The sequence below is a fragment of the Calliphora vicina genome, chromosome 3 (assembly GCF_958450345.1).
Source record: "Calliphora vicina chromosome 3, idCalVici1.1, whole genome shotgun sequence".
Taxonomy (NCBI): domain Eukaryota; kingdom Metazoa; phylum Arthropoda; class Insecta; order Diptera; family Calliphoridae; genus Calliphora; species Calliphora vicina.
Genome location: NC_088782.1, coordinates 75,084,567 through 75,110,526, shown reverse-complemented (window position 1 = coordinate 75,110,526; position 25,960 = coordinate 75,084,567). Strand labels below are relative to the sequence as shown.

Genomic DNA, 25,960 nt, shown 5'->3' with positions numbered 1-25,960 from the left:
AACTGTCCCAAACATATAGAAATGCCTGCACAGATTCCAGACTTTAATGTAATTGAGCATCTTTGGGAGGAATTAGCTAGGAGAGTGCATCAAATAAAAAGTGACACGTTAGTTCAGCTAGAAATGTCCTTACTAGAAGCATGGAACTCAAAAGAGACGGAAGTGTGTACTTATTTTACTTTGTCCGATTATGTGTTGAACTCAAGAAATTGAGTTATTTTGGTTTTTCTGCAAAAATTTACAGTTTTAGTTATGCAAATTTTAATTTTTGTTATCTTTTAGATACATTGGAATGTGGGGTGTAATTATAAGCGAAAAAACTATTATTTTTGTGCATTATTTTAATGTTTAGAGCACATTTACATTAGAAAAAATCTTGTCCGATTATGCGTTGGAGCCACTGTATATTGAATAAACAAAATGTCTCCAAAAACAATTGGTAAGACTAAAAAGACAACAAAACACCGGGTCACAAAGCCCAATAAAAAAATTTTACAATTTTATTTACTACGGAATAAATACGTTGGTTGGTATGTAAATGTAGTATAATTTTTACGTACACTCACCTTACTTACCGTCAAAATTCAAGGTCGCCCTCATTTTATATGATGCCATAGTAAACTTACCTGATTTTGATTTTTTTTTATTTGGCTGTATGCATGTATATCATTAGTGAGGAATACTCATTTTGTGTATTAAAGAGAATATCCGAGTGTAGACATGATATTGCTCATGCAGAGAATGTTGAATTGTTCGGCATTGCTTTTAAATATCAATACCCTACAATAGGCCATATTCACTCAGATCGCACTTAATTTAGAATGAGAATAGTCATAAATATAGTTTCCTATACGATACATATGTTTTTAATAACATTTCAGGAAAGCAAAAAACTGTATTTTATGGGCTAACCTCTAGTGGTTACCAAATTTTTGAAAGAGCGTTTCCCTCCAAAGTTCGAATATTGGTTCTGTTGTTTTTTATCTGATTTTACAATATTACGTAATTTTTAAAATACCTTTTATTTGAGATATATCTATGTCCTTGAATTTTTTATCCCGATCATTGTTGGAAAAATGGCTATTTACTCCAAATTAAGATTGAGGTATGGGTTTTTTATAATAATATCACAAAACATCAGGTTTTCGTATCGTATCCTACAGCCACTTATACTTTTTTTTATTCCTGAGTTATTCAAAGGTCTTTCAAAGTTCAGATATAGAATATTTATTTTAAAAAGCAACTAAAATTAATGCATGCAAAGAAAAATATTTGATGCGAAGCCGAATTTCCATATTCCATAGAATTAAAAGTTATGTATGAGGAAAATCAACTTCGCATCAAATATACCTTAAAATAAAAAATCTAAAAGAAATACACTAAGACCCCGATTTATAGTACGTGTAAAGTATTAAAACTTAAGTTTTACAGTGTATGTAGAGAATTTAAAAGTCTACTTGATGAGTTTTTTTCATTAGTTTTGTTTCGATAAAGAGTAAACAAAATAAAAAGAGAGAATAGTCTAAAAATATATATATATTTGTATATATGTATATATATATAAGTATGTATGTACTTGTGTATATACAAATATAAAAAAATGGGGTCAAGCAGCAACAAAAGCCATACTTTTTTTGAATTTTAATAATCTTTAAGTAAATATATGTATGTATATTTCTACAGCTAAATTATAATGCGTGTATGTCTAAATAAAAACAAACCAATACACACTCGGTTAAATATGCAAAAATTTGGAATTTAACAATAATTAAGTGATACTAATAAAAATAAATAAAATATTTGTATGTAAATAAAGAATTATACGTCTCTTGCAGTAAATAAATCGAATCCAGGAGATTTATATCGACCGCCAGCTCTTCGAAATCATGCTAATGAAACGATTAAAAGGAATGTAGCAGAGTCGTGCGAATTAAATTCAAATGATACTTCTAACATTTCAACAAACGAAACCTCTTCTTTATCATCTTCGACTGCAGCTTCGTCAATAACAACAACGACTACCTCAATATCTTGTAATAATTCTCCCATACATAGAAATGAGAATGTTAACATAAATAATATAACGACCTCGACAACAGAAACTTCAATATATAAACAACAACAACAACATGAGCAGGTAGAGGAACAACAAAAACAACCACAAAGGTAAGTGTGTACCTTAAATATTGAAATGGTTGTTGGGCACATGTGTATTTTGAGAATATCTTTATTGTTTTTTATTTATTTTGTTTGTTTTGTTATCAACATTTCCACACTGTCAACGACCCCGAAGACAAAAATTATTTTATTTTTAATTTGTATCAAATGCTTACGAAATATGTATTTGTAAATTTAACCCTCTAAAGACATTCAAAATATGCTGGAACAAAGCAAAATTATTAAAAAAAGGCACTTCTAAAAATTTAAACAAATTTGTATACCTAAAATACATATGTATTTGGATTTTTTTTTACATACTAACTGTAATGCTACTAAAATTATTGTCAGAACTTTTATTAGACTTTTAAAGTAGGGTCTGTAATAGTTATGACGTTTTTCCAAGGTTGTATACCGATTCGAAACGGTAACGCTAATTTGGATTATTTCAGTAACTGTATTTTTTTATTATTTCGGTAACGGTATTTTATTGATGGTAATCTGACTTATATCTATGTATATATACTAGGGACGGTTAACTGTTCGAATAATTTAAAATTGACGATTTTCAAATAACAAATAAACCGATTAATTGTTTCGATTAACCGAAATTCCTTTTTTTTGCACTTTAACATATTTTTTTGAATTTATTTTTCCAATTCAATTCAATTACAAATTAAAATGCTATATTTTTTCGAACATCCAAGAAAAATGTTTAGTGAGATTAACAACTGACATATTTAATTTACATGTATTTAAAAATTTGTTTGCATGTACAGAACTTAACGAAACTAAACGAAACTATCAAAAGTATTCAATATCTAAAACAATCCAAAAAGGACACCCATGATATGCTTAGAAAAACTAAAAAAAACTGAGATATTGAATATTCTTCATCATGCTTTCGATTTCTCCAAAATCTACAATCAGCGAAAGAGTTTTTTCCAAGTCAAGTTATATTAAATCTAAAGAAAAAAATCGTTTAAAAGGAAAAAAAATTAATTATATTATTTTTATAAAAGATTATTTCGGAAGATCTCACCAAAATCCTAAAAAACTCAAATGTGTATACAAAAAGGATCTCAAATACCATATTTGCTATTATTTTTTGGTTGAATTGTTATGTTTTGTTTGTTTTTTTATGTTTTTGTATACAAAATTCGTGGTTGTATTTTCAATTTAAAATTAAAATAGATATTATTCGGTTATTCGAATAATTTTAAATTAACCGATTATTAACCGAATAAATCTTAACCCCGATTAATTATTTGCTCGGTTAACCGATTAAACCAGAAACCCGATTAATTGAATACCCTAATATATACATATATAAAAATGAATGTATGTCTGTTTATTTGTGCCATTTAGGAGGCTAAACAACGGGAATGAACCTCATGACACCTCCATAGAAAATAAATAATTATTATCGGTTATCTGAAGAACCATAATTGTGGGTACCGTGAAATAACTCCCAAATGAAATTACTCCCAACGAAAAAATGAAATAACACCCAACACATTTTTCATACAACTTGGAACTTATTTCATTATGAAATAACTCCTAACGCATAGGGAGTTATTTCATAATTTTTTGTTGGGAGTAATTTCATAATGCAATAACTCCCAATGAAACAACTCCCAATGAAATTTTTGTTGGGTATTATTTCATTTTATTTTATTTGCTTTTGCAAATATTAAAAACTGCCTTCACTCAAAAAAGTTTTTTGCATTGCCGGCCTTCGGCCATGCGCACAGGTTTTCTCCTCTGGGGTATATCAAAAACCGCCTGCGCTCAGAATAGATTCTTTTTACATTGTCGGCCTTTGTCAGGTTGCAACGATTTCTTAATCTGGTGCGAAATGAAAATCGGCTTTCTGAAATATTATAAAACCTTTCTGCAATGAAAGAAATCTTTTCTGAGCGAAGCCGGTTTTTGATACACCATAGAGGAGAAAACCTTTGCGCCCGGCCAAAGGCCGGCAATGCAAAAAACTTTTCTGGGCGAAGCCAGTTTTTGATACACCCCAGAGGAGAAAACCTTAGCGCCCGGCCGAAGGCCGGCAATGCAGAAAAAATTTTCTGAGTGAAGCCAGAAGAATAATTTCACTTTTTTAGTTCCTTTTTTTAGATTACATAAATAAATTGCGGCCGAAGGCCGGCAATGCAAAAAAATTTTCTGAGCGAAGCCAGTTTTTGAGACACCCCAGAGAGAAAACCTTAGCGCCCGGCCGAAGGCCGTCAATACAAAAAACTTTTCTGAGTGAAGCCAGTTTTTGATATTTATGGGTTCTGCTTTTGCAAAGTAGAACCCAACAAAAATGAAATAACTCCCAATACAGAAATAACTCCTAATTCCCAAAATAAAATGAAATAAAACCCAACAAAAATTTCATTGGGAGTTGTTTCATTGGGAGTTATTGCATTATGAAATAACTCCCAGCAAAAAATCATGAAATAACTCCCTATGCGTTAGGAGTTGTTTCATAATGAAATAAGTCCTATGTTGTATGAAAAATTTGTTGGGTGTTATTTAATTTTTTCGTGGGGAGTTATTTCACGGTACCGCCAGAGTCTTCTAATTTTTTTATAAATTACTTTCTTATCATTTTAATTAGTTTGACTAAAAATATGCTGGATCGAAACTTGCTCACTGTAAAAACATATGTACGTAGCGCTAACGATAATTGCTGTAATTTCACTAACAATAGCGTAGCTGTAACGGTAATTCGTCTGAATGGGTATTTTAGGGGTAACGATAGCTTACCGGTAACGTAGGCAACCTTGCTTTTTTCATACATGCCAGATGATAATACGTGCATCGAACCACAAACATATTTATTACTAGTACAAAATATTTCATTTTATTTTTCTTAAAATATTGAATAAATAATATTTTATTTAAAATGAAACCGCACTACAGGGTGGAAATAACAATACGTTTGTCAGCTAATTTTCCTTTTTGTATTAAACATTTCAATAATATTTTTACAAAATTTATATTTATGTACGTACATACATATGTATAATATTAACTCGGGTTCTTTTGGAACTTAAACAGAAATGTAGTCAGTGAACAGAATATTAACGGTAAATACAGGGTTTATTTTGCTTTTATTTAGTATTATTTGTTTTGCTCTTATATTTCTCAAATTTTGTATTTTGTTTGCCTTTTTTTCATTCTAATATTCTTTCGTTTCGTTATGCATATATTAACACGACTACCCTACACACATGTCAATCTTTATAGGCAACAACTACAACAACAAACTAGACGTGAACGGCGTCCAGATAGAGCTGTTTATATTCCAAGGGCACGACGCAGTCAAACAACTCCACCAAACACAACAACAACGCAAATACAACAACAACCACCACCATCACCACCACAAATACAACAGACAGCATTATCAACACAACTACTAGTACTAGCTCCAATAACAACAAGCGATACGAGCAAAAGTCTAAGCCAACAATTGGCAATTACTTTGGACGACACAACAACTGCTTCAGTTAACCAAAAACCATCGTCTAAAGCAGACGAAGTTGGCAAAATTGATATTAGTGGTGGCGTCGTTAGTACTTGTAGTAATATTTCAACAACAATAACAAAGAAAAAAGAAAAATTAAGCAAAGAAAACAAAGAGTCGCGAGAACAACGACGAGAACAGCGTTTATTAAGAAAATTATTATCAACGTCGACGACACAACAACGCTCTCAAAGTCATATTTCTAAAAATAATGAAAATTTAAACGAAAATTCTATAAATACAACAACAATCTCAAACAACGACGGTGACGAATCAACAAATCAAGCAGTTATTGTCAATGCTCAGCAAATACACTCATCGTCGGAAATAAATGATGTAAACAATTTAAGTGAATTTAATGATAATAATATTATTATTAATTTATCCAAAAGCTTCAGCTGTGATAGTGGTGAAGAATTCAAATTAAATCGAGATTTAAACAATTCACTTGTACAACAACAACAACAATCGTCTGTGAAATCTGTAACTTACAGTGAATTAGAATCTTTTAAAGATCATCAAATTAACAATTTTGCAATTGTTGATAATTCTATATTAAACGAGTCTGAAAGTCAGTTTCTGTATAAACCTGTTCTAAACCAAAGTGTTGATATAAACTGCGAAACTACAACAAATAGCAATTCTACAGGAAACAACATTACTACTACAAATATTATTATACAAAATAGTAATAACAATAACAACACAATGCCCAGACCATCAAGCAAAACTAAATCTAACAAACTAAACAGTGAAGTGTTTAATAATACCAACTTGCCTAATTTACGTATTGAAGACATTGCATCACAACAGTCACCAACAAAATGTGATATAGAAGAACAGGAATTGCAGCGAGCCTCTAAGGTAAGTTGCATATTTCCTCAATAGTTAGTAAACTCGTTCCATACGAATGGTTATTAAAATGTCGTAACATTTTGTATGAAATGAGAAAAACAAACTGCTCAATTTTAATGAAAGTTATTTATATACGTAGAATATTTTTGCATATGTTTCAAAAAAAAAAAACTAAACCATAAATCAGTTGTGAGCTAGACTTGAATATAAAAGCAGATACCAGCGAAAACACTGTAATTTTTTTTTACTTACTTACAATTTGAAAATCAAATCTGAAATGTTTCCAGCAAACCAAATGTTTTGAAAAATTACATTTAATTTCAGGCGAAATTCTCAAACATAAACAAAGGTTTCAGTTTCACATTTTATGTTCATCTGAAATAAAAAATTAATTGTATATTTTGAGATCATTCTGAAAAAAATATGTACATTAGGGCAATAACTTTTTTACATTTTTTGCAAATATCAAAGTGGCCCTAGCATAGTTGAATAGGCCATTTAAAGTTATTTAAAAAAAACTGTATTACTTTATCGCGGTTGTCAAATAAGTTCACCCACAAAACGCGGTAAAATTTGGAGAACATTTTTTTATTCAAAAAACGCAAATAGTTTTTTTTTATCAATACATCAACCTGGCTCGAATCTACATATATTTAAAATTTGCGATTTTACTATAAAAACATAAAAAAGTTATACAAATTTCAGAAAATTTTTACTTTAAAAAATCGTTTTTGTGGGTGAGGTTTTTATTTCAAAATGACACGAAACAAATTGTATCAAATTTTGAAAATTGTTATTGTCTCAATTTAATATAAAATATTGTTCTCAAAACATCGCAAACATAGAATAAACACATTGAACGAAAGGAGAGAGAAATGTCAATGGAAAAAATTACTAATTTACTTTAGACCTGTATAAACCACTACCTTTTGCTGTCGCAGTGAAATTTTTTATAAAGTAATTAAAATTATAATTAAAAACTCTAAAAACAATACCATGAACAGTTCTGGAAATAATTGCATAACCTGAATAAAGAAGTTTGGGAGTCGATTCGTACAGTTTATGAGTATACAATTTTTGTGTTAGTAGATATCTGGAACAAAAGTAATATTTCAATTGATTTTTTGACCCACTTTGTGGAAGTAGAATTTCACAAAATTGTGACCACATATAGAATCAGTTATGTATATGGGGCATTTCATGTCAAGTGAACCAACTTTTGAAATCGATGTCTTCCGATCGGGATGAAATTTGCACCAAGGTTAGCTCTATTGGATAGTAACTCAGACACAATTTTTCAACAACATCGGTCGAGAACTCTCTGAGTTATAGGGGGTAAAATTTTGACAATTTGGTCAAACAGGGGTTTTTTCTTATCCATGTAACTTATTACCTATTGTTCTTAGCAAAATGTGTCCCAAATAGTATAGATAGCTATTTCTTCGATCTTTCGAAAAAAAATATTTAAAAAAAAAAATAAAAAATTTTAAATATTTTTTTTCCGAAATCAAAAACTTTTTTGACTTTTTTTTAAAATATGCCTTTTTTTTTTTTTTTTTTTTTTTCTTAAAATAAAGTTTAGATATTTTCCTTGAACACCTACTTGGTCGCTTAGTGGGATGCGAGTGGGATATCTATCAAAATAAATATTTTGTAACTCAAAACAAGCTATTTTTGACTTTTTTTGCAAAATCAAAAACTTTGTTGACTTTTTTTTTTTCAAAATGGACCCTTTTTTAATCTTTTTTTTTAGGTCAAACAAAAGCTTAGATATTATCCTTGAAGACCCTTTTGGTCGCTTAGTGGGATGCGAGTGGGATATCTATCAAAATAAATATTTTTTAACTCAAGACTTACAATTTTTGACTTTTTTTTTGCAAATACGATTTTTTGTAGTCAAAAGAAAGCTTAGGTCCATTCCTTTAAGATATTTTTAGTCCCTTAGTGGGATGCGAGTGGGATATCTATCAAAATAAATATTTTGTAACGCAAGACATACAATTTTTTAATTTTTTTTTGCAAAATCAAATTTTTTTTCCAATATGGGCCCTTTTTTAAATTTTTTTTTTGCTCAAAAGAAAGCCTAGGTCCATTCCTTTAAGATATTTTTAGTCCCTTAGTGGGATGCGAGTGGGATATCTATCAAAATAAATGTTTTAACACAAAAATTGTATGTCTTGAGTTACAAAACATTTATTTTGATATATATCCCACTCGCATCCCACTAAGCGATCAAAACCATCTTAAAGGAATAGGCCTAAGCTTTCTTTATAGCAAAAAAAAAAATTACAAAAAGGGCCCATTTTAAAAAAAAGTCAAAAAAGTTTTTGATTTTGCCAAAAAATCAAAAATTGTATATCTTGAGTTACAAAATATTTATTTTGATAGATATCCCACTCGTATCCCACTAAGGGACCTAAAATATCTTAAAGGAATGGACCTAAGCTTTCTTTTGACTAAAAAAAAATTTTTAAAAAAGGGCCCATTTTGAAAAAAAATTCGAATTTGCAAAAAAAAGTCAATAATTGAATGTCTTGAGTTACAACATTTTTATTTTAATAGATATCCTACTCACATCTTCCTAAGTGACAAAATAGGTCTTAAAGGAAAAGACCTAAGCTTTCTTTTGAGCAAAAAAAAATTTTTAAAAAAAAGTCCCATATTGGAAAAAAATTTCGATTTTGCAAAAAAAAATTAAAAAATTGTTACAAAATATTTATTTTGATAGATATCCCACTCGCATCCCACTAAGGGACTAAAAATATCTTAAAGGAATGGACCTAGGCTTTCTTTTGAGCAAAAAAAAAAAAATTAAAAAAGGGCCCATATTGGAAAAAAATTTTGATTTTGCAAAAAATAATTAAAAAATTGTATGTCTTGCGTTACAAAATATTTATTTTGATAGATATCCCACTCGCATCCCACTAAGGGACTAAAAATATCTTAATGGACCTAAGCTTTCTTTTGACTACAAAAAAAATTTTAAAAAAAGGGCCCATTTGGAAAAAAAATCGTATTTGCAAAAAAAAAGTCAAAAATTGTAAGTCTTGAGTTAAAAAATATTTATTTTGATAGATATCCCACTCGCATCCCACTAAGCGACCAAAAGGGTCTTCAAGGATAATATCTAAGCTTTTGTTTGACCTAAAAAAAAAGATTAAAAAAGGGTCCATTTTGAAAAAAAAAAGTCAACAAAGTTTTTGATTTTGCAAAAAAAGTCAAAAATAGCTTGTTTTGAGTTACAAAATATTTATTTTGATAGATATCCCACTCGCATCCCACTAAGCGACCAAGTAGGTGTTCAAGGAAAATATCTAAACTTTATTTTAAGAAAAAAAAAAAAGGGCATATTTTAAAAAAAAGTCAAAAAAGTTTTTGATTTCGGAAAAAAAATATTAAAAATTTTTTATTTTTTTTTTTAAATATTTTTTTTCGAAAGATCGAAGAAATAGCTATCTATACTATTTGGGACACATTTTGCTAAGAACAATAGGTAATAAGTTACATGGATAAGAAAAAACCCCTGTTTGACCAAATTGTCAAAATTTTACCCCCTATAACTCAGAGAGTTCTCGACCGATGTTGTTGAAAAATTGTGTCTGAGTTACTATCCAATAGAGCTAACCTTGGTGCAAATTTCATCCCGATCGGAAGACATCGATTTCAAAAGTTGGTTCACTTGACATGAAATGCCCCATATGCTTACACACTATTGTTTTATCATAGTCCTGCAAATAGAGGCATTAAATTTGTGTGCATGTATGCGTAAACAATAAAATATCCGCAACAACATCAAGCAACTGATTGAAATATTTGTATTTTTACTCTCTATTGTTTACATTCGGGTTGTGTACGTGTAAATTGACGAAAATCTTCGTATTCTGGACAATACTAGCGAGGAACTATGGTTTTATTGAGGGGACGATATATGTAAGAACAGTTGGATTAACATTACACATTTTTATAAATATGTAGTATATCAGAGCTTAAAAAGAATGGAACACTTCAGTTAAACATTTTTGAAGAAGAAAATGTAGATTAATCAAATAAGTAATATTTTCAAGCATTTTTTATAAGGTAAGGTTTCCAGGCAACCGCGAAGTGAAGAAAAGAAGAGCAGCTCACGTGGGTCCAAAGCTATAGGTCTCTTTGTGTTATCTGAAAGTAGAAAGTCAGAAAAAGAGGGACAGATAGAAATTAAAAAGAAAAAAGGGGAAGATTAAAAGGAAGATGTCCGAAGAAAGAGGGAGATTTTTTTAAAAATTGCGTACCGATGAGTTGGCGTTTATTAGGTAACTCTAAAGAGATCCCCATGTCTGGTCGTTTTAACCAATTACTGCTCCTTATAAAGGCATTAATGTCATCTAGCCTCATATTCGATAGCTCTGAAAGACTATTTAAGGAACGATGTCCCGGAAACCTTAAGCGTAGATCTCCTAATGCCGGACAGTGACAAAGAAGATGAAATATGGTCTCATCCCCTCCTCCTCGTTTTGACAACTTCTGCAGAAATCGTTGTAGGGCAAGCCAAGTCCCGTCGTATGGTTGCCAAAAGTGCAGTGTCCGGTTATGACCACCACTACACCACTCAATTGTGTGCGTGTCAAGCCAAGAAGATATGTTGTTCGTCCACGATTCAGTTGGGGCCATACCATTCTGGCAATAGTGCATGTGGGTTCACAACCCCATCATGTCTGAGCGAGCTCATAGTAGAAGTTACTAATTTGTAGCTTACATTTGGATAACGGAATCCCACATAGGAAATCTATGTCTCCGTTAGGTAGCATGGCGCCTTTTTTCGCCAAATCTTCAGCAACGCAGTTGCCCGTAGTATCTCCGTGTTCCCGTACCCATCCTTTTTAAGGATGCCCGGCATTCCTGGACCAAATTAGATGTCGTATATACACCTGTTAGAGACTGTTTTGCGGCCTGACTGTCGGAATATATACGAATATCCATGGCTGATATCTTGTTGACAGAGCGACTTTGTTGCGGTCGTCCTTAGCTCCTGTTATCAGGATTGCCATTCTTCTTAAAATTTTCTCGAATAGCATGCGAATTGAGCCTTTGTCTAGTGCCTTCCACCAGACAGAAACTCCATAGAATATTGTCAGCTTAATGACCGTATTACATAGCCAGTTGACGAACTGGTGTCTAATACCCACTGTGTACCTATTGTCTTCTTACAGACGTACATAGCCGTCAAGACTATTGACGTCCTCGAAAGGGTAATGGTTTCCAGGATAGTTTGCTATCCAGAATAACTCCTAAGTATTTCGCATTGTCCGATAGTGTTAGTTCAACACCATTTAATCGGGGTAGCGAGAAATGAGGAATCTTGTACTTCATTTTGAACAGTACAAGTTCGATTTTGCTTGGGTTAACACTCAATCCACTGTCTGTACTCCACCGAATTAGTACACTGAGTGCATGTTCCAGGCGTTGTGATATCGTACCCAAGTAGATCTGAGAGACTGCCACTGCGACGTCATCCGCGTAGGCGACAGTTTTATAACCCATGAGATACAATTTCCTGAGCAGACAATTTATGGCCAGGTTCCACAGAAGTGGTGATAAGACGACTCCTTGAGGCGTACCCCTGGTAGCCATTCTCGTGATCACTGCTGTTCCCTTTTCGGAACGAATGATCCTGTATCGTAGAAGGTTCGTGATGAACCTTACAGTTGATTGGTCCATACAAGATCATGTAGAGCTGAAACTATAGTTGCAGATTCTACATTATTGAAGGCTCCTTCTATATCCAGAAGGGCCACTAATGAGAAGTTACCGAATTCGAGGGATTTCTCAATATATTCCACTAAGGAGTGAAGTGCTGTCTCAACAGATTTGCCCTTCATGTAGGCGTGTTGAGAGGGAGTTTATGATCCTTGTTTCTAAGACACTCGTATGTGGATGATTCTTTCAAGGGGTTTCAGCAAGAATGATGATAGACTTATTGGTCTGAAATCTTTTGCTTTGGTGAGTGACGCTTTACCTCCTTTCGGAATGAATGTCACAGTAGTATATAACTAATTTTGGCGAAATTTTTGGCATACCACCACGTGATTGCCAATGTTGTATAAATAATGAAAATAATTTTTTAGGTCATTTGGAATCAATGTGGCCTCACGGTAAGAAAGTGTGAGCTTTCCCCCAGAGCTTTCAATATCCCTAGTGTTACTTATCAGAGGGGGTGAGGGAAGTAAACCATAAATGATCCGCCTATTATCATCCCATTTGGTTTTCCTCCTGTTTAGAAAAGGCTTTTCCTTTTCAACTACTAATTCTATTGAGAATGTCAGATACCAATGATCCGAGAGAGAGCAATCATCAGAAACCTTCCAATTCCTAATGAGTTGCGAAAAATCCCAGGATTTTTTTCACAAATCCCGGGATTCGGGAAATCCCGAAAATCCCGGGATTTTCAGAATCGAGATTTCGAGATTGGCATCCCTAGTGACTCTATCTATATTCATTCATAATGGCAATAAATTGTATCATCAATTCGGCAGTGAAATCTAATTTATTTCATGAAATAATGATAACAGAAGTTGTAAGGTCCATTCCACTCTTGACTCTGCGGTCAGACTCACAGGGTCTGATTAAGACTCTGGATACTCCAGAACCTTGGAATACTTAAGTCTATATATAGAAATGAATATCTACTACTGAATATCGACAACGTTTTTGCTTTTCTGCAGATACACCCTGAGTCTGGCGGGGATCGAACCCGCAACACCTAATGCAATTTCGTGTGGCTTCTCTTCATATAGATTAACCAGTCTCCAGACCTAAACCCAATAGAGCACCTGTGGGAAATTTTAGACCGGAATATTAGTAAACGATCCATTTCATCTAAGGACGAACTAGTAAGAGGGGGAGGGGAATTACTAAATATATAACTGATGTTCTTTAATTTCAAACAAAATATTAACTTATTATTTTCGGATTTTGGTAATATAAAATAGAGCATTATCCATCAACTGTATACTAATTTATGACTGTCCTTCTTCCTATAAATTTTCCATGAAATCAATTTTAATTTTCAAAGTTCTTCAAAATAATAAAATATTAAACTCTAAATTTAATTTTAAGTTTATTCAAACTTATATATTTCTTTCTCTAATTAAAATATTTAGCTTCATAGATGAAAATGCGTGATGTATACTAAATGTTGTCTGTGACTGTACAAATCATTCAGTTACCTGAGTCCACTAAATAAATTCACTAAATATGAGAAAATTCGTAATTAAATTTTTAAGTAGTTACAAAGCTAAATTATTCAAAACCGGTCTTTCAAATATTGAATATAGGGATTCGAATCTGACGATTTCTAGATGACTGAGGAAAAACAAATGACATATATATATATTTGCAACGGCATAAAGAAGTGACCACTTAAAATCGGTACGGATTAAAGTGAGCATAACTTTTAAATGAAACAACGTATGTTAACATTTTATAAATGAAGTTAAAGGTAATTTTTATGCTTTAAAAAAATATATACTGTATGTGTCTATTTCGAATAAATTTTCTGGATTTTCTTTTTATGCCTCCCATTAAAAGCTGCACAACTTTTCTTTCAACTTCTACCGTTATTCCAACATATTTATTCCACTTTGTTCCCATCAACATCTGGTTATTTACTGTACCTCCACTCTTTTTCAATTTACGTTTAACAATTGCCCAATATATCTCGATTGGACGAAGATTTGGGCAATTTGTTGGATTGTTGTGTTTTGGTATAACATCAATGGTATTTGAGTAATGACAACTTGTCAGATCTGGTTAAAACTTTGTATCAGATGTGTGATGTCTTATAAATGCCAGCAATCGCTTTTCCAAACTCTGTTTTTATATATAATTCTGATGTAATTGCTATACATGTCTGAAAAGCTTGACTCTTCAAACCGTAGCTGCGGATTGCCTGCCAAATTAATATTTTTGTTCAATTTTACTTATTTATATTTAAAGCCCACACAACCACGAGCTGCCCAGACGTAAAATTTTTGACCTGGTATCTGCCGAAAATAACATTTTGGCTATCTTTGAACCCGAAAAAGTCGGATTTTCTAGAAATTTGTGCACAATTTTATCTCCAGCTTCTTTTTCCATTGTGTCTACAGTTTTTAAAACTAAACTTAGTGACTTGCAATTCATTGTAGAATAACGTTAGATTTGTTGTCAAAAACATACACTCAGCGTCAAAAGAAAGTGTACAAATTGTTTTATTTACATATTAAAAAACAGTTTTTTCTCCAGTTCTAGTATATTTCATATATATAAACAAAAAACTGAATTAGTTCAACAACAACAAAAACAGTACCAACAAAAACAAAAATACTCCATTTTTAACGCGTCAGAAAAAAGTGTACACATTTAGGGCCGTTTTCTCATTAGGTGATTATCTTTTTTCCCAACGAAAAACTGCAGATTAAAGAAATTTGGTTTTCTCAATGTCTCATTTGCTTCTATTCTGTCGCAAAGCTAACCCGACCTCATCTGCCAATTATTTATTTATCGTACAGATAAATTCAATCAGTTGACTGCTGTTCATAGTTTTTATGCTGAAAGAGTTTATTATGCCAGGCCTAACTACCTGTCAGACATGCAGGATAATGAATTTTTCAAAAGATTCCGGCTGTCGATGGCCACATTAAACAGCGGATTTATGTAAACATGTTGTCACTTGAAGGCAGGGTTCCCAACTTTCACATCTATTTTGAGAGGTATTGACAACTGAAAATTATGTTTTTTGTCGGTATATTGAGAAAACCAAAATTGTTAACGGACAGTTTATCGGCCTAATAAATTTATGGTGACATTTAGTAACAGGCAGTTAGTCGATACATTGAGAAAACGGCCCATAGAATTACAATAGGATTTTTCTACTTACATAAAAAATATATATTGTTATTCTTTATTTTTGCCTATATTATATCATTTCTTGTGGTTCTTGCTGTTTCATCGAGCGCTACACGCAAATGGTCTAAATGGTGGAGTTCCGAGAGAAAATCCCCACATTTCCAAACGAAATAAAGAGTGATGTCGAGAATTCACAAACTAGTATAGAAACCAAGTAAAATCGTTTTGGAATAATGATCTGTTTACGGAGGAAAGCAGGTTTGAGAGTATCGGAAGTAAAAAAAAGAAGTAAAATTTGGAAAAGCAAAAATAAGGAGCTCGACCAAAAATGTACTATCCACCGTAAAGTATGGTAGAAATAATGCCAAGGAGGCTTGAAACTGTTTTAAAAGCCAAAGGATGTCAAATAAAATACTAAACATGTTTTTTTATTCTAATTTCCCTAAACTGTACACTTTCTTTTGACTCGTTAAAAATTAAGTATTTTTGTGTTTGTTGCTGTTGAACTAATTTAAGTTTTTGTTTATATATTACTAGTTGACCGCCCCCGGCTTCGCCCGGTAGCATTTACTAATGTTAGTTCTTCAAGTTTCTCCAACCCACATACACCTGCCTGTTCTTATTTATTTGAGAATAAAGTATCTAAATTTGTTGCATACTTTAGGGAGGTGTTTTTTATTACAGTTGACTGGACTCAAACAATCTTCTGAAAATTTCGAATCGAATAAAAAAAATCAGCCAAATCGCTCCAGCCGTTCTCACGTGATGCCATTATATACATGGACCATTTCATTTTTATATATATAGATAAGAGAACAATTTAATATTTTGTTAAATATACTAGAACTTGAAAAAAAAATGTTTTTTAATATGCTGACTGTATGTAAATCTTTTCCATTTTGATAACAGGGGGCGTTGTTATGACTATTACAGTGCGTACTGATTTAAGTGACCCCATCTTTAACTAATCTCATCTCAAGGCATACCGAAAATCATGCAACGAAACTTAATAAAATTAGGAAAGTACATCCCAAAAATCTAGTAACATATTCAGAAATCGCGTCTTTCAACTCCATACACAAAACGCACAATAGAATTAGCAATACCATTAAATTTAGATATGTTAACAACAATCGCACCAGTTATGACTTATAATACATACATAATCCGTGACATCAAGGGGTAACTGTCCAACCTTCACCTAACATACCTAGACAAAAATACTTAAGTACCAAAAAAAATAATTTTTGCTGTTTCACCCAAAATTAAACTACTTCGAGTTATGTTTCAGCAATGATTGGTATGCAAATTTTTTTCTGGAGATTTACAAATATTCGTACCAGAATAAGTGTTGAAAACGTCTTAAATAAGACAAAATTCCCATGTATTTTATATTGTCATTGTCTAAAAATCCAGAAAATTCTGTATTACAGAAGAATTTTATTATTTATTTACAAATATTCGTACCAGAATATGTGTTGAAAACGTCTTAAATAAGACAAAATTCCCATGTATTTTATATTGTCATTGTCTAAAAATCGATAGGGTTTAAATTTGTGGACTGGAAAGTCCATTCGAACAGTTTGATGGTATTCTTGGGATCATTGTCCTGCATAAATATTTATTGTTGACTACGTTCAACACTGAATATATCCAGACTCGGGAGATAAGAGTGCTCCAATATGGTAATATAGTCTGTGGCACTCATAATACCATTGATACGCCAAAGTACACCGAGCTCATTGCCACGAAAACATTCCCAAACCATGATTGATCCACCCCCCAAATTTCATAGTTTCACATATGTTGCGATCTTGTACCTCAACGCGTTTAACAACCCATGTCCATGTGTGTCCATCTGACACCACCCGATTAATTTTAGTTTCATCAGACCAAGTAACAAGTAACGATTTAGCGAACTTAAATCGAGCCTTACGTTGACTTTGACTTAAAAATGTTTTTTTATAATCGTTCTTGCTTTAAGTCGGTTATTTTTAAGATATCTTCGAATTGTTTTGTCACTGAAGTTGAATCCATGGGCCTCTCTAAGCACTTAATTCGTTTCCATTAGTTTGTGGCTCCTGAAACGATTAAGGCCCTTGCTATTCGAGCATCAGCAGATGATAAATTCGGTGGACTGGTGGTCGTCCACCGAATTTATCATCTTCGTAGGACTCATTAATTATTTTGTTTTTGTTATCTTATTGATAAGTCCGATAGAAACTTTGTATTTTTCGCAATTAATCGGATGAAACGCAATTTTGTATATCTTCTAGGGTGTTTTTCTTCAAAACATAATTTATAGCTTTACACATTATAAAGTAACTGACAAGTTATTGAAGTGCTTTATTTTCTGTTTTTTTTTTTTGTAATAAAGAAATTAAAGAAATTATAGTTACTAAATTTCTTCCTTGTAATATCAGAATTTAATATAATTTTTCACAAAATCTATTGTGGGACAATACTGTTCACATATAACTTCATTCAGCTGTGATTCAAAAAACGTATAAAAGTTCCGTTAGTTTCAGAGTGAGATACTAGATAATAGTAAATAGAGTGCTGAATATTTTACAAAATGAAAATGTTATCGGAGCAGTTGTTATGTACAAGAAATAATCTGTAAACTAAAATTTCATCTAATCGTGAACAGTTTTGTCTTCTACTGTATATACACATAATCAGGGAAAACGGAAATAGGCTCTAAAAACCAAAATTTATATAATTTTTTAAGCCCATTTTTTTATTTAAAAATTAATACAATTATTTTAATAATAACACTTACAGCGAGTGTTCAACCAATAATTTATTCTAAACAAAGTTATTGTTAAAATAGACGTCCAATATTTTTAAAGGACCATCGAATTGTCAAGCAATTTTCGAATTATTTTTTTTTTTTTCAAAATGCTGGATTTTGAATTCAAACAGTAATCTGCATATACATATAAAATAGTAAATTTGAATTCGTAGGTTTAGGGAGTAAAGCTTCGAACCTTCGTCTAAACTAATACAGATACCAAACACATTTAAAATACATCATCTACTTAAAAATTAGCGGACAGTTTACTTTTGAAATTCGAACCCTTTATGGGAGAAATTGGGTAAAAACTATGTTTTGGTATTTTTTTGGGGAACCCTTTACATCTTTTAAATCAATAAAAATATAAATTAGGGCCTGGCTCACTAAATGCTAACGAACATTTTCTTTATTATTTTATATTGGAAACAACAAATAAATTTGAATTTTTTAATTGTTTTCAATTTAAAAATAATAAATACGACTTAGATTGTTTTATACGGAAAAGTTGTTTAGGTTTCGAACAATACTGTATGTTGATATATAATATATATAGATCTTTTATTTCCACTAGTCATATTTATGGATTCAAATCAACAACAAACTGAAAATTTACAGAATCTTGCCGTTTTGTAATATATTTTTTGTGCATTGCATTGCCGACTATTCCAGTACTAAACATCGGAGAACACTGCAAGATGTACCTAATTACTGCGAGTTATGTATTTTGATAAAATATTAGGGGATATTTGTTTTATCTTTTGTGAATAAAAAGTTGTGGACAGATTTTAATAATTTAGGGCTTGTTTTGTTTGTAACTTTGTTCTCTATGCGCGTAGAAAAATTTAACAGCGTAGCGCAGTTTTTTTTTCTCGAAAAAATTTTCTATTTCTAAAACTATTCAATGGTAATTTTATTGTATTGTAAATTGTAACAAGTCCTTGTTTATTAATATTTATACAACAACAGTTTAAATAGTCACTTTTTAAGTTTAAGTACCCACGAATAAATTAAACATTTTATAATGTATACACTGGTAATGCAGATGTGTCTACTTAACGATGCTTTAAATTAGACTGACTGTTTTGTGTTCTCACTGCCAATTTATATACACTGCATTACCATCTAGAAAGCTCTATTTCTACAATGATCTTAAAACTAGAATATTCGAATTCTAGAGCTTTCGACGTTAATCATTAATCATTTAGTGTTGCTATACTTACAAACAATGTTCAACTCAAAGCTTTTATTCAATGTTGTATAATCCACAGCAATGTTAATAATACCCACCGATATGTTAAAGGTTGAGAAGCACTGCTGTTTGAGAAGCATTATGCAACTTTAAACCTGCCGTTAAAACCGTTATATTTGAATTAAAGTAAAATTTCGTGACAGTATTTTGAGGGAGTAATGAAAATACTTTTTCGATTTTCTTTCGTTTCTTGAAAGAACTCATAAAAAGATGTACCGAAATAATACTTAAGAAAACTATTCTTGAAATTAATGTAAAATAAAAATCAATTGGATATTTTTAAAGAATCTTAAATTACTAAATAAGAGTATAGAAATTTGTCCTATATTCCATACGATGATGAAGTTTTTTTAGAACGTTGAATCCTGTAGTTATGGCTGTGTTAAGGTCGCTTAAGTTTAAAAAACTAAATTTTTTTTCAAACAAATCTTTAATTTCTTCACACTCTAGAAAATAAACAACGAAATAAATTTTCAGAACGATGCACATATACACAGAAAAAAGAAATTCATAATTGGAATGAATTTTGTAATAAATATTATTAATCGAACATGACTTTTTTCCCAAACTTTTTTCATTCAGATTAAGAACATGTTCATAAATATTATTAATTTGTACATGACGCAAATTTTTGCTTTTTTACATATGTACATATGTAAATTTAATAATAAATTGCATTATAATTGTATTGTGTAATGAATTAGTTCAAAAGTTTTTGCATAATAGCCATATGTATATTGACCAATATTTCAAGATGAATCAACAATATCTAAAATTTTAAAAATATCATTAAACATGATAAAACATTCATAAACATTAAAGCATAGCATCCTGTTAAAAAAAATTTGTCAATTTCGCGCATATTTTCTCATTTTGAAGCTGAAAAACATAAAAAAATAATAAAAATAATAAAAATTCCTAGGAAATTTTCAAACATTTTTGAACAACATAAAAATATATGTATGTAAATGAAATTGAAATTATGTATATTTTCCAAGCCTTCTAAATTTTGTTTGAAAACATAAAATGTGAAAAGATCATACTATTTAAGAAAGTATTAATAAATGTTATGTATTGAAATCTATTAAATCAAATGCTAATATTTATGTTGAAACTTTTTTCTGTGTACAATTGAAAAATAAGGTTTCGTATTTTTTATAAACTTAAAATGTGAATTTTTTACTGATCCTTGCATAAATGTGCATATTACGCACTTCGACTATAATTTGTTAATGAAAATACGTATTACTTTTGACCAATCCACAGAAAAATTTAACGCGGGCCCAACAAATTATAAAGGTGCGGCGCTATGGGGGCTCAAATTAGGGTAACTTCGCCATGTAAAATTTTTAAATTTTTTTGTTTCCCATTCGATTTCAAAGTTGTTTTATATTTTTGGAAAGCGCTCGGCTAGGTCTTCAACAAACCAAAAATTAACTATCTAAACAAAAAAATATAACTCGGAATAAATGTGGATCAAATTGTTCCAAATATTTGCAATCCTATTAAAATTTTGATACAAATTTTAGTTTTAGAAGCTCAATAAATATCGAGCCGTTTTCGTACAAAAGACGTAACCGAAAAAAACTAAATTTTACAGGAGAGCATTTTTTAAATATCTATGGAGTATGCCATGTTATTTCTTTAAAACTCCGCTAATAAGTATTATTATATCAGATATAGGATGCAGTTTGTTTCAATTTCATATATACACTATATCCGATTTTTTTGTCGCTTACGTCTTTTTTCCCGTTACACATTTTATAATATTAATAAAATTATCTTTTAAATTTCATATATTTTAAAAGAAAATTTAGACGTAACCGACACACATACAATTTTTTGCAAAAATTATAAGGAGTGGTAGTAGAGCGCTGAAATTTGGCACCGATAATTATATGGACCAAACTAAGAAAAATATTAAATTTTATCAAAATCGACGACGCCCAACGCACACTGCCCATACAATCCAAATAGATTTTTTCGCATAAAATTTTTTCTATCCAAGTAAAAGTCTAGAAATTTGGTACATATAAATCGGCCATGCCCACCGCATACCGCCCATGCAATCTAAATGCAATACATTTTTGTGCAAAAATTATAAGCAGTGGTCGTAAAATTGCAAAAGTCCAGAAATTTGGTACATACATTCAATTAAAAGAAAACTATTTTTTCTTTTAATTGAAACAAGACAATCCCGACTTTCATTTTATTAAAAAAACAGCTTGGGGGAAAGTGGGGCAACATTTTTTTTCTCCATGGAAAATCAAAAATAAAATAATTTTTAGAGGCTTATAAATATGGCCATATCTTCTTAACGGTTTATGATATAAAATTTTTCTTAAAACTATCAGTGTACATTTCATCTTTAAACATTTCTCTACAAAACTGCATCATTTGATTTTTGAAATTAAGTGTTTGAAAAATTGACTTTTTTAAACAATTGCATTTATGGTTACGAAATTTTTAGGAATGAATGATGCTAATAGACCTAAATTATCGATTTCCATAAAAAAAAGAAAATCTAATATCATGTCGCTTACGTCCGTTTTGCGAAAAGGGCTCGATATGTAATATGTAATAAAATCTTTATTTATTAACAAAACTCAATGAAATTTTCAGCGTTTTTAAATTGTCATTCTAAACTTTCTTAGAATGACAATAGGACATGTTTTTATACCAAACTGTTCTTCGTAAAGATACCTTACAGAAAAATATAAAATTGTTATATGTTCTTAAAGAAAGTTTATTTCTAATAAAAAACTTTGAAAACGGATGGAAAACAAAAAAATGTAACGTGTTTAAAAATTTTACATGTCGAAGGTACCCTAATTTGAGCCCCCATAGCGCCGCCCCTGGATCATTTGTAGGGCCCATTTTAATAACTTAAACTCGAATACTCCTTGGCTACGAACATGTCAAATCTTATGCCAGATTTATTTCCAAAAAATTTTGATTCTGCCCTACTGTGCATTCCTGACTACTAAAAACAAATTTTTCAGCTATGTATTCTGTATTGTTTAAACATTCAAAATAATTCCTTTCAATGTCGGTTAACCGGTTTTTTCGAAATTGGTTAACCGAAGAACCGGTTTTTTAAAAAATTTCAATTTTCTGTTAACCGACAAACCGGTTTTTTAAAAAGTCGGATTTTTATAAACACTACATAGCCCACTAAATTTTTAATGGAAGGTGTAAGGATATAATTTTTTCTGCCCAAGGACGAAGCCTATTGAAACTGGCTGAAATCGGTCCATTATTTCACCTAGCCCCCATACAAATGTCCTCTCGAAATTGGACTTTATCGGTCATAAATGTTTAATTTATATATGTATCTACACAAATTTCGCTCCAAATAAGTTTTATATATACAAAATTCATGTCACCAAATTTTGTTACGATCGGTCCATAATTAGTCATAGCTCCCATATAGACCTGCTTCCGAAAATCACTTTAACGTGCTTAAATCACTTTAAAATGTTGGTATATCCACAAAATTCAACATAAATAACTTTCATATAGACATAAATCAGACGACCTAATTTTATGGTGATCGGTCCATAATTGGTCATAGCTCCCATATAAGGCCCACTTCCGAAAATCACTCACGAATATAAATTATTGAAATTTTAAAAGAAAAATATTTTTACTCATTTACTTGGAGTAGGGTATTATATGGTCGGGCTTGACCGACCATACTTTCTTTGAATATATATTTATTTGTTGTTAACCTGGTTAAAACGAGTGACGAAAAAAAGTGCGTACTAAAATTATTAAATATTTTCAACAAAACCCAACTTGGTCCTACAAAAAGTTGGCAAAACAATCAATAGTCTGCCGTCAAACTGATTCCAATATTATTAAACAGTATAGGCAGAACTTGTCCGTTGATAGAAAACCTGGTTCAAGTAGAAGGAATGGTCCACATGATGTTTCTAAAGCCAATAAATAGAAATCATTTTGAAAAGAGCTCCCAAAACATCCGGTATGAAAGCAGTCCGGTTAGCTCAGTACTCGGACTATTTGGTACGAAAAGTTAAAGCCAATGCAGGTTTAAAAAGTTCCTGACAGGAACTCTGCTAAAAATTTAGATACCAAAGACATAGAACGGAAATTGAAGTCAAATTTTATAAAAAAAAATATACCTGCTGCATAATGGATGACGAAACGTATGTTCTGGAAAATTTTTCGCAGCTTCCGGGTCTATATTTGTATGTTGCTGATGCTCGAGGGAATGTTGTAGAAAAGCTTAGGACCCAAAAGAAGAAAATTTATCCAAAATGTTCTTGGTATGGCAAGCAATATGCAGTTGCGGCAAAAGAAGCCAAACAAAGGGCTCTATAAATACCGAAATTCACATCAAGGGATGTTTACAAAAGAGGATGCTTCCATAAGACTTTTTAATGCGTCTACTTATTTTCGGCCTGATTTAGCATCCTGTCACTATGGTAAGCAAGGTCTTAAGTGGTACAAGGACCAGAAAGTTATATGAAAACCTTAATGGAAGGCTTTCCGGAAACTATAAAAATAATATTATTAATAATAATTGCAATCAAATAAAAAAATCAAAACTGTAGGTTTAGTGTTTTTGTGTATTTTTTCCGAGATACTATACATTAAGCCAACGATATATTAAATAAATTCGTTTGCAAATACAGAAAAGGCTAAAAAAAAAGCTAAATAGATTTTAAACAAAGCAAAAATAGGCCTTAAAGCGTTTTTATCAGTAAGAGGATCTTTATTATCATTAGGGTCCTTTGAATCTTTAAATATGAATTTTATAAAAATTTGTTTATACTGTTGTGAAAAATGTCAACAAATTTAAATAGAATTCTATTGATGTCATAAGATAAAGGTTATTTGTGCAAACTACATAGTATATTGTTAAAAGCGGTGGTTTATTTCCTTTAAATAAACGGTATACTTTTGATTGCAAATAAAAGCAGTTTAGAAGTTTAAAATTGTAACAACTCTTTATTTATTTCAAATGTACAACAACAATAGAATTTGTCACTTAGTGTTTTTATACACGTTTATAAATTCGCAGAAATACACACACTTTATAATGCACAAGTATACACTGGTAATGCAATTGATGTCTTTACGTAACGATGTTTCAAATTAGACTCAATCATTTGGTATTCTCACGGCCAGTATTCGCATTGCCATCTAGAAAGCTCTATTTTTACAATGATCTTCAAACTAGAATATTCGAACTCTAGAGTTTTCGATCTTAACCCTTAATATCCCACTGGTACCGCCAGGAACCAACCAAAAAAAATTTAATTTTGTTCAACGATTTTTGTTTAAACTTCCCTCCGAGACTAAGGATATTTCTTGATACGAGCACCACAGTTTGCGCCGATTGCCACTTGAAACCGACTTTATTTGACTCACGTATGTTCAGTAAGGTGTCGAAACCTCGAAAAAAACATCTTTTGCGAAATTGCGTACTTTCAGAAAAATAATTTGGTGTAAAAATTTAAGCTTAAAAAAATATTTCCGAGATCGTTATAGTGCCTAGAAGCTATTGTGAGTATTTAAAATAATCACCCCTATCGGCAATAACATGTGAAATTTTGTTCCCATGAAATATTCATTTCCCTCGAAGGGAAAATTGCTATCGGGAATATCATGATGAACTTTACATTCACAATAGTTGATTTTGTTCGTAACATCTGTTTATTGTTTACAAAATTCCATCTAAAAATTTCACAACAAGGGGAATTTTTTTCACGTGAACAAAGTTGATGAACGAAAAAAGGAAAAGGGAAAATATTTCATGTGAAATGTTGATTCGCGATAGGGGTGAATAATTTTTATTTTAGTTGATTTTTTAAAATTTTTGGTTTGTCCCTTACGGAACCGTCAGGCACCGGGAGTTCGAAATTTACCAAATATAAAATTATATATCAAAGTTTTTGTAATGTTTTTTTTAGTTTGTTGATTAGAAATGTCGATTAGAATTCGTGATTTTAGAACAGAAGAAGAGCTTTGCGAGTTTGTTAATTCGGTTGCGTGGTCGGAACGTGAAGATGATGGTGATTTTTCTTCTGACGGCAGTGATTATGACCCAGATTTCGATGCTGCTATACGATCCAGGCTACGATCGTCTGTACAAAATAGTCCGATAATTGCCGCATTGAACCGTTACTTTCAAAAAGTAGCAAAGCGAGCAAGATTGTGTGTGAGACAAAGATTAAACACTATATGAAACAATACACTGAACCCATGGGTTGACAAATTGTTTCTTATGTGCGATGATTCCGTATATTGCTATTCGTTTGAAATTTACTCCGGCTACGACGACGACGCATCCGCTAATATTGTGGAGCGCTTGTCTCGCTGTGTTCCTCGATTCATAAATCACTCCATATATTTTTATAATTACTACACATCGATTCCCTTGATGGTATATTTGCGTACACTAGGCATCTATTCGCTTGAAACAGTTCGCCGCCCACGACTTCCATTCGCCAATAGAGCTGATTGCGAAGAATACGTGGGAACG

The 25,960-nt window shown here is 31.3% G+C and overlaps 1 protein-coding gene across 1 annotated transcript in view; it reads left to right on the top strand.

The window, feature by feature from the left end:
- The window catches only part of LOC135953242 (bromodomain-containing protein DDB_G0280777), a 53,570-nt gene that overhangs the window by 17,114 nt on the left and 10,496 nt on the right, over nucleotides 1–25,960 (top strand). Inside the window, exons 3-4 of the mRNA XM_065503032.1 lie at nucleotides 1,836–2,166; nucleotides 5,404–6,547. Of these exons, the coding sequence (XP_065359104.1) occupies nucleotides 1,836–2,166; nucleotides 5,404–6,547 (1,475 nt within the window). The remainder of the gene's footprint in view (nucleotides 1–1,835; nucleotides 2,167–5,403; nucleotides 6,548–25,960) is intronic.